This window comes from Natrix helvetica (assembly GCF_964273705.1).
Source record: "Natrix helvetica genome assembly, chromosome: 5".
NCBI lineage: Eukaryota > Metazoa > Chordata > Lepidosauria > Squamata > Natricidae > Natrix > Natrix helvetica.
This window is the reverse complement of record NC_138551.1, coordinates 85,707,922-85,717,565: the sequence shown is the minus strand read 5'-3', so window position 1 is coordinate 85,717,565 and position 9,644 is coordinate 85,707,922. Positions and strand designations below refer to the sequence as shown.

General features: G+C 46.6%; 1 protein-coding gene across 1 annotated transcript; it reads left to right on the top strand.

Annotated features, from left to right (window-relative positions):
- Window positions 1–488: 488 nt before the first annotated feature.
- TYSND1 (trypsin like peroxisomal matrix peptidase 1) lies at window positions 489–7,400 on the top strand. The gene is made up of 4 exons (XM_081955834.1): window positions 489–1,881; window positions 4,477–4,607; window positions 5,385–5,570; window positions 6,318–7,400. The coding sequence occupies exons 1-4, from the start codon at window positions 734–736 to the stop codon at window positions 6,533–6,535; spliced, it is 1,683 nt and encodes a 560-aa protein (XP_081811960.1). The 5' UTR covers window positions 489–733; the 3' UTR covers window positions 6,536–7,400.
- Window positions 7,401–9,644: the final 2,244 nt, after the last annotated feature.

The following is a 9,644-nucleotide window of genomic DNA, read 5'->3' as shown; positions in this document are numbered from 1 at the left end:
CCCTATAGACTGATTCCTAAAATATTTTGACATGAGAACTGGGGAGTAATGTGATGGGGCTTAGCCAAATCGAATTTAAAGACTTTTTTTTTCAGAGCTCTTCTTCTTCTTCTTCTTCTTCTTCTTCTTCTTCTTCTTCTTCTTCTTCTTCTTCTTCTTCTTCTTCTTCTTCTTCTTCTTCTTCTTCTTCTTCTTCTTCTTCTTCTTCTTCTTCTTCTTCTTCTTCTTCTTCTTCTTCTCTATTCTCTATTCTCTATTCTCTATTCTCTATTCTCTTCAAGGCGAGAGTCCCGAGTTTAGTAATCAGATTCCCAAACCAAAGGTCTAAAAAACAGCCAATGGGAGAGGACATTCCTTGCCCGAGTCTCCTCCACCAATCGTAGCGCTGCAATTGACGGATCGGCCAATGGGAGCGAGTTTAGCTGTCTGTTTCTCTCTCTCTGCTTATTCCGGCTTTGCCCGACGCTTCTTCCTCTCCTCGGCTAGTCCGGCGCGTCCCGCGATTTGGTGGGGCTTTGCAGTGGCGCTCCGCCAGGCGGGAGAGAGCTCCGACCTCCCCGTTTCTCGGAAAGGGGCGAGGAAGGATCAATGCAGCACTGCAGGGGCGACCCTGGAAGCGACGCCCTTCCTTGGCGTTAAACTCCCCCAGCGTTTTTGCAGGATTGGGATTCTCCCGGGCGATCAAGTCGAGAGATCCGCTGGCGAGGGGATCTCGACTTTTATTTTTTCCCCTATGTCCGAAACTTTAGGATCGACAGCAGCCCGGGCTGGCTGCGTGATCTCGGTGTCTCACTCCCGGGTCACCCGCGGGTGTTGCAGCGGCAGCGGCGTCCTCTTGAGCCGAGATCTCCCGGGCGTCGTCCTTTGCCCCGGGATCCTCTTTGCCCCTTTCCTTCTGGAATCCGAGCACCCCGATTGGTCACAGGGGAAAGTCCTGCTCTCCGATCGCTTCTTAGCGGGCCTCCAGATCCAGGTTCTTAAGGCAGGTGGGGACAACAGCAGCAAAGCCAACCGGGATCGCCTGGCTGGAGACCTGGGGGGAAATAACCCCGTGCTGAGGTTTAATCCACTTTCGAATCGGGGTCGATCGCCCCACGGTTGGAGGCACTGCGAGGCTGAGCTGCTGATGGTAGCCGCCTGCCCGCAGTTCCAGGAGGCCTTCTCCCAAATCTTCAGCACCTCGGATCGGTGGCATTTTGGTGGGAATGACTTTGAGCAAGAAGTCAACACTTTGGAGGAGGACTTGCCTTGCCTGCATTGGTTTGCCCTGCTGAGGATCCTGGAGCCGGATTCCCACGGGGCGAGTTGGGTGAGCTGCGTCCCAGCCGGATCCCTGAGGAAGGGGGACACCGTCTTCACCTGTGGCTCTCCTTTTGGCTCCTTGTGCCCGGAGATCTTCATGAATACCCTTAGTAAAGGGATCGTCAGCAACCTGGCAGGAGCAAACAATGCCCTCCTCTTGACTGACGCCCGTTGCTTACCTGGCACCGAAGGTGGCGGTGTCTTCGTCACGTCAGGAATGGGTCTTCATCTGGTCGGGATCATCGTGGCTCCGCTTTGCTGGAAATCCACCGAGTGGGTTGGCTTGACTCTGGTTTGTGCCGTTGACTCCATTCTGGAGAGTGTGGTGGGGGTCCTTTCAGGGTCTCGGGGTTTCCCAAAGCCCTGGTTGCTCCCCGCAGAACTTGTGACCAGGTCACATGCTATGATGGCGCTCAGAAATGGACTGGACAGGCACCTGTTGGATGCTGTGGTTCTGGTAGAATGTGGACCGACCTGGGGGTCCGGGGTGATGATGAATTCAAGGCTGATGTTAACCTGTCGACATGTGGTCAGTGGAGCATCAAGTGTCCGTATCAGGTTTCTAACTGATCCTAAAAGGTGAGTCTGAATATTAATAATTGTTTAGGTGTTTCTTTGTTCTCCTGGGTGTCTCTAATGCAACCTGAACATGCACATCTGAGCAGCGTGGGTGAAGTTTAGGAGAGAGTAGGTGTGGCAGTCTTGAGGTTGTGAGCATACACGGTCTCATTCCCAGACTGAGGAAGTTTCAGCCTCCCCAGCAGTTTATATATATGTATGTGTGTATGTGTGTGTGTATATATAAATGTATGTGTATAAATACGTATATCGAGAGACAGAGAGAGAGACAGAGAGACATAGAGAGAGAGACAGACAGACAGAGACACACACACACAGAGACAGACAGAGTGACAGAGAGTGAGAAAGACAGACAGAGACAGACAGACAGACAGACAAAGACAGAGAGACAGACAGAGAGAGACATAGAGAGAAAAAGACAGAGAGAGACACTCAGACAGACAGAGAGGCAGAGGCAAAGAGTGTTTTCCAACTTTACAGATGTATGCGAATCTAAGAGCAACTTTGGGGCGCGGTGGCTGAGTGGCTAAGATGCTGGGCTTCTTGATCAGAAAGGTCGGCGGTTCGATTCCCTAGTGCCGCGTAATGGAGTGAGTTCCTGTTACTTGTCCCAGCTTCTGCTAACCTAGCAGTTCGAAAGCATGTAAAAATGCAAGTAGAAAAATAGGAACCACCTTTGGTGGGAAGGTAACAGCGTTCCATGCGCCTTTGGCGTTTAGTCATGCCATATGACGATGGAGAACGTCTTCGGACAACGCTGGCTCTTCGGCTTTGTAACAGAGATGAGCACACACACCCCCTAGACTCGGGAACAACTAGCACAGATGTGCAAGGGGAACCTTTACCTAAGAGCAACTTTAAAGATTCTGGGTAGGTTCTAAGAATGTAAACACAAGAAGAGAATAATAAATTAAAATGATAAAAAGAACAGTAATAATAAATCAACCCTCTCCATACACAGACACCAATAAAAATTTACCAAGCTTTGAAGGACCAATGAAATAAAACTTTAAAGAGTTTCTAAAAATGTTTTTATTTTTTCTTTTAAAAAAAGTTTCTTAAAGTGAAGAGAAATGGAACTTTATGGACCTTTGCAGGTAAGAAATTCCAAACTAGAGGTCCCTCCACAGAGACTATTGTTACCCTGCCACTTCAGAGAGAAGAAAGTCTCTTCACAGGGCTTCCTAAGATGTCCTTGCCAGATGGACAGGCTTGATAATAGCAGAACAACAGGTGACTATGGTAACCCACAGCACTGCAGGGTGCATAATTATCAGGGCCAGCCAGGTGTGGGATTTGGAGGCTCTCCGAACTGGCCATAACATTAGCTGCAGGCTCTCCCGAACCCAGGTAAACCTGTAGCAGCTCACCCCTGATTCTGAGTCTGAATTTTAAACGAATGGTTATTAAGCTCAGGACTACCTAGATTTGCCATGCCAATCCATTGCATGGTGGTGGATGTTTTTCAACTTCCCAAACAAGGGAGAATAATTGGCTTATAGTAACTCAGCTGACTTCTTTTCTTAAGGTAGGGCTAGAATCCTGTCTTCCTGTTCTTAGTCCAGCAATTTAATCATTGCACTGTACTGGGGATCGATGGATGGATGGAGAATTCGAGTTATGTCGATTATTCCTTTTGTGCTAAACTGTGCAAGAACTGTATGTTCTATTCTCAGTTAAATTTTGGATTGTGGTCAAATGCAAATTCTTGCAGAAGCAGCAATTGGAGTGCAATTACGGTGGCTTTGGATTCCACCATATCCAAAGGGAGTCAGGTTGGAGGAGGCTGTTTTAGAAGAACTGATAACTTGAGCCGTAGTGGCGCTGTGGTTAGAATGCAGTACTGCAGGCTATTTCTGTTGACTGCCGGCTGCCTGCAATTTGGCAGTTTAAATCTCACCAGGCTCAAGGTTGACTCAGCCTTCCATCCTTCCGAGGTGAGTAAAATGAGGACCCAAATTGTTGGGGGCAAATAGGCTGATTCTGTAAACCGCTTAAAGAGGGCTGTAAAAGCACTGTGAAGCGGTATATAAGTCTAAGTGCCATTGCTATTGCTAATATAGTGCAGTTCCCATTTTATACATTGAATCATAAATTCAGAGAGCTCTACCCATAGAAAAGAAAACAGACACATGAAGGTGAAAATCCATTCCAGACTAAAATTCTTGGTAGTTACGTTTGAATTTAAGTTGCTGGCAGACCACAACACATAATCTCATTCTTAGACTGGAATTACAGCCTCCCCAATTTTTTCCCAGGCAACATTGCAAAGGCTGGCTGTAGCCCAGTTCAGTTGTGGAAGGAGACTGGTCTCTGGCCTAAAGAGACGCAGAAAAAATGAAATGGATTTGAATCTTGGTTCTGGTGGTTTCAACACCCCTCCGTTTTACATCCCAGGAAGGCATGATCCCGCTCTCTTACCGAAAGTGTCTGGCACACACCTAAAAATATTTTGATTTACTTCAACTGCTGTTATGTGCAAAACGTCCTGTTGGATTTTGTCCTCATCCTCATTTTGACCAGCTGAACAGTGGCAAATTGTGTTTTGCTTTCAGTCTCCTTCAAATATTGTTTTCTTTTTTCTTTTCCTCCTAGGGATTCTGTAGTGAAAGGAAAGGTAGTGTTTGCAACAAAGGACTCTTCCCCCTATGATATTGCACTGGTAGAGTTGGAAGAAGGTTTATCCACATTGCCAGAGCTTCCTCTAGCATCAGCGTTTCATCCAGGTGAGAGCAGAGTAATGCATCCAGGCTGGTGTCTCTTTTTTGTTATTTTGTCTACATAGGGCTGTAAAGAAGAATAATGGAATAAGAAAGTTGGGAGGGTCTTTCTAGTCTGGGGGTTGGCAACCGGTGGCTCTGGAGCTGCATGTGGCACTTTCATCCCTCTGCTGCGGCTCCCTGTCTCCCATCGGCTCCACAATTGATAAGGTTTTCAGTTAGGACAGGTAGAGGAAAAAGGATGCCGCACTAGGAGGAGACTCTATGGTAGGGGAACCAGACTTCCAGTCGGCTCCAGAATTTTTAATTTTCAAAACAAACACAACACATAAAATCTTCCTTCTTTACATACTGTAGAAAGTGTATCAGTTGGTTACAAAAGACTTTCGTGCATCTCTTCCACAGTCATCAAGCCACAGGCTGGGGAGGGCGTCTCTTCCACAGGCTGGGGAGAACGAAAAACAGGCCCAATGGGCCAACCGGAAGTTCGTTCCCGAACGTCCGGTTGGCTCTTTGGGGCCGTTTTTCACCCTACGCAGCCTCCAGAGGCTTTTCTGAAACCTCGGGAGGCCAAAAACAATCCCAAATTATTTGCAAGGATTGGGTGGTGTTGTATATTGTATATTTCATCTGCCTTTTTCTTAATGAATTTTGAGTTAATGTACCAAAAGAATGACAAAGAGTAAAGTATATTTTACACTGCAAAAAATATAGCGGTGGCATCCAGAACATCATGAGAAGGTTCTTGATGACTGTGGTCTGGTTTGTGTGTTTTTCAATCAGGAGAAGATGTCAGTATTGTGAGCTTTGGTGTCTTCGGTCAGGCCTGTGGACCGTCTGTTACATCGGGAATCCTCTCGGCTGTGATCACCGTAGAAGATAAGCCAGTGATGCTCCAGGCAACCAGTGCAGTTCACGGTGGCTCAAGTGGAGGCGCCCTCTTTGGCATCCACAGTGGGAAACTTCTAGGTAAGGTGGATAGATAAAGAGGGGATTTGCAACCAACCAAATTCTCTCAACCGTTGACCCAAAATAGGAACATCCAGAGCAGTAATATAAAGAAAAATCGGTGTGTGTAATGATTACACTTTCTTTGTCCTTGATCTCACTTCTTGAGGATATCAGCTTGAAAATAAGTTTCTAGCTTTGAGTTTAAGAAAGGCAAAATTGTTGTCCTTTACACGTCACTGAACTACAATTCTCAGCAGACACAACCAGATGCCTCCAGCACAAGTGTGTCAAACTCATTGTGGGCCGCATCAGGGCTGTGGTTGACCTTGGGGGGTCAAGTCAACTGAGTGGACATGGGCAGCTTGATGCCACTCCCCAAAATGTTGGCATGTTTCTGCTTCACACTTGAGTAGACCAGGCCGAAGCCACGCTGGCCCAATGTTTTCTCTTTGCACTGGGTAGACTGGGCTGAAGCCATGAGGGTCAGCCTCTTTGTTTTTCCAGGACGGACCTGCAGGCTGGATCCAACCACATCGCCGGCTGGATGTGGCCCGCAGGCCTTGTGTTTGACACCCCTGCTCTAGCACAATTTCTCACGTTAGCTCCTACAAATTATTCAGCTTTTTGAATGATTCATTTTAACAGCGCAAATCTCCCTAAAGTCTCTCCTCAATCTCGTCTCCTTTAATGTTGCATTTTGGCCCCTTTGTATGTATGTCGGGATATTGAATTCCGTTCTTTTTGTCCTCTGTGTTCTGTTCACAGGAATTGTTGCCAGCAACACAAGGGATAACAGCGTTGGTGTGACCTATCCTCACCTCAACTTTAGCATTCCCGTTACAGTACTGCGGTCAGCCATCTTGCAATATATCCATCACGGAAGCCTGCGTGGCTTTCAAGAACTAGACAGAGTAGGAGAAAGAATTCAGGTTGTCTGGAGACTACAAAGAGAACCTGTGGAGATGCCACGCAGCAAACTATGAGAATTTTCACTGAATGAAGAAGTATAGAAGAATATCGGCTTCATATATCTTAGGTCAAGGCTGCCTGTTGAAGTGTCTCATCCCTCGAGGACATTCCTTGTCCCGCATATACTGGCAGAGAGGGCCTATTTTGGTTGCCATTGAACAAAAAACTCCCAACTGTTGGATCTAGAAGATCCTTCGTCCGTCCATCCGTCTGTCTGTCTGTCTGTCTGTCTATCTATCTATCTATCTATCTATCTATCTATCTATCTATCTATCTATCTATCTATCTATCTATCTATCATCTATCATCTATCTATCTTCTGACCTAGGCTTCCACAAACCACGAAGCAGACTCCTTATCCTGACAAAAAAGCCTTTTAATAAGTTACTTAATTCCTCTTATTCACATCCAGCAGTGTCTTTCAAGGGTGAATATACAGTCACAGACCTTATCTGTCTTGGAGAACTGCCAGACCAATATCTTCAAAACTTAGCAAGGAGCCTCAAAGTCACAAACCAATTAAGCCAACTAATTGTCTCCTGCAAACTCCACTCCCCTTTCGCTCCTTTTATTTGAGGGGCCATTTATCGTCCACCCGTGGCCTTACTCCCAAGTCGATCCTTGATCCTTAGCTGTTCCCTTCGTCTGGCAACTCTGCGCATGCGCACACTAGGAACAGGCTCCAGCTGTTTGTCTGCCTTACTGATGTCTGACTCCAAAGGCAACTGATAACTGTCAAATGGGCCTGGCCCCCTCTCTGCCTCCGACACAGAGCCCTCATCAGAGCCTTCCCCAGACTCCAGGACTGGCCCATGATCCTTCCCAACCTCCTCATGTCTGAATCTGCTGCCAGCTCCACTGGCGGGCCACAACTCTATCTATCTATCTATCTATCTATCTATCTATCTATCTATCTATCTATCTATCTATCTATCTATCTATCTATCTCTATCTTACCCTTCAAAGTGAGGTCTACCTCCACCCTCCTATCCTTCCCTAAGACTTCCCTAGTGAAGACCTGGCTGTGGGGAGTTCCATACTGAAGGTGGTTGTTAGATTGATAGCAAACCCTACCTCACTGCTTGCTCTCTGTTTCTCTACCCACCCATCTTCTATTCTCATATCGCTGTATCGTTGTTTTCTTTTTCATTCTTTATTCCATTGTTCCATTACTTTGCTTGCTGTTATGTTTGTGCTTTTTTTCCCCATTTCTCTTGTTTTTATTCTTGTAAGCCATCTAGAATAGCCCCGCTTGCAAGATAGGTGATATATAAATTTAACAAATAATAAAATGCAGTATGTTCAGACTGCACTATACTGGGTTAAAGTGCTTGTATTGCTGTTGTAATCAACTCAATTTATGGAATTGACCCTGAATTGAGGGATTACAAGGTTGTACAAATAAAAGGGAAAGTTTCATTTGTTTCAGTAGTAATCACACTTAGACTTATATACCGCTTCACAGTGCTTTACAGCCGGGTTCCCCAATCCTCTGGACCTCAGGAAACACTAAATTCATAATTTTAAATCCTGCAGACTACTAATATGATCTGCCTAATGGCTGGATGTGTGGGCGTGGCTAGGTCATGTGACTGAATGGGCGTGGCCAACGTAATGTCACTCACATCGAGGGGCACCTCAACGGCCTCTACTCATGCCTCCCCCTCCCAGCTACTCTTTGCCTGCCTGCCCAGGCTCCTTAGGGCCGCAATAGGAAGCAGTTGTTGGAGCTAAGCAGCCACCAAGAGAAAGAGTTGGCAAAACAGCTGGCTCAGTTCGAATTGGATCTGACTGAGAAGGAGGCTCAGCAGAAGCACCTCACTGAGGATTACGAGCTTAGGCTTTCCAAGCAGAGAGAGGACCTGCGGGAGTTCAAGGCCAGATACTGGCACCTGGAGGCTCAGTGGGCTGAGATGGTCAGCCAGTTCCAGGCCATGATACAGTCCCACTGGAACAAGGCCCTCTGGCTCTTCACCACCAGTGGCGCTTCCCTCCAGCCTTCGCTCAAAGCTCCGTACCAGGAGGCTGAAGCAGATCCCAAGTCAGAATTTCAGCCTCCCTCCAGCCCACACAAAAAGACCCCAAAAGGGAAGAGTCTGCAGCAACACAAGTGGTCATTGCACGTATCTGGCCCGAGACCGTAGTTTGAGGACTTCTGATTTAGTGCAATATAAAAAATGCAAATAATGTTAGTGCGGACCATCAGTGGTCCACGGACCAACAGTTGGTGACCGCTGGTTTACAGCCCTCTCTAAGTGGTTTACAGAGTTAGCCTCTTGCCCCCAACAATTTGAGTCCTCATTTTACCCACCTCGGAAGGATGGAAGGATGAGTCAACCTTGAGCCTGGTGAGATTTGAACTGCCAAATTGCAGGGAGCCGGCAGTCAGCAGAGGTAGCCTGCAATACTACACTCTAACCACTGCACCACTATGGTTCATCCTGTAGCTTTCTTGGCTAGACATCTAGTTTGATTTTAACCATGCCCACTTAGTCTTCCTGCCCTAATCTGCCATTACAGGTGGTCCTAAACTTACAACCAAAATTGGATTTAAACATCACTAAGCAAGATGTTCATTAAGCACACAATTTTACAACCAGGGAAGTCCCTGTGCTGCCTGAGTTTGCTTGTGTCCTAGTTTGGGTAATGGGCAATGAAGCAAGCACCAAGGACCCCTCATTTCAACTCTGAGCTACAAATATTCTCCTTTATTAATTTTGCAACCTTTTTTTTTGCTGTGGTTAAGTGAATCACTGTGATCATTAGCTGAATCACCCTGGTCATTAACTGAATCACACAGTTGTTAAGCGAATCCAGCTTCCTCGGTTGAGTTTGTGGCCGAGTACCTGAATTTTGATCGCAAAATGCGGCAATGGTTTTAAATACAAAATTGATGGCGTCATTTTTTCCCAGCTTCATTGTAACTTTGAATGGTTGCTAAATGAACGGTCATAAATCAAGAGTTACCTGTGATCCCTGAGAGTGTCTGTTTCTATCAAGCACCCTGCTTATTCTCTTACAGCAGGGGTGTCCAAACTTGGGAACTTTAAGACTTGTGGACTTCAACTCCCAGAATTCCCCAGCCAGCATGGCTGGCTGGGGAATTCTGGGAGTTGAAGTCCA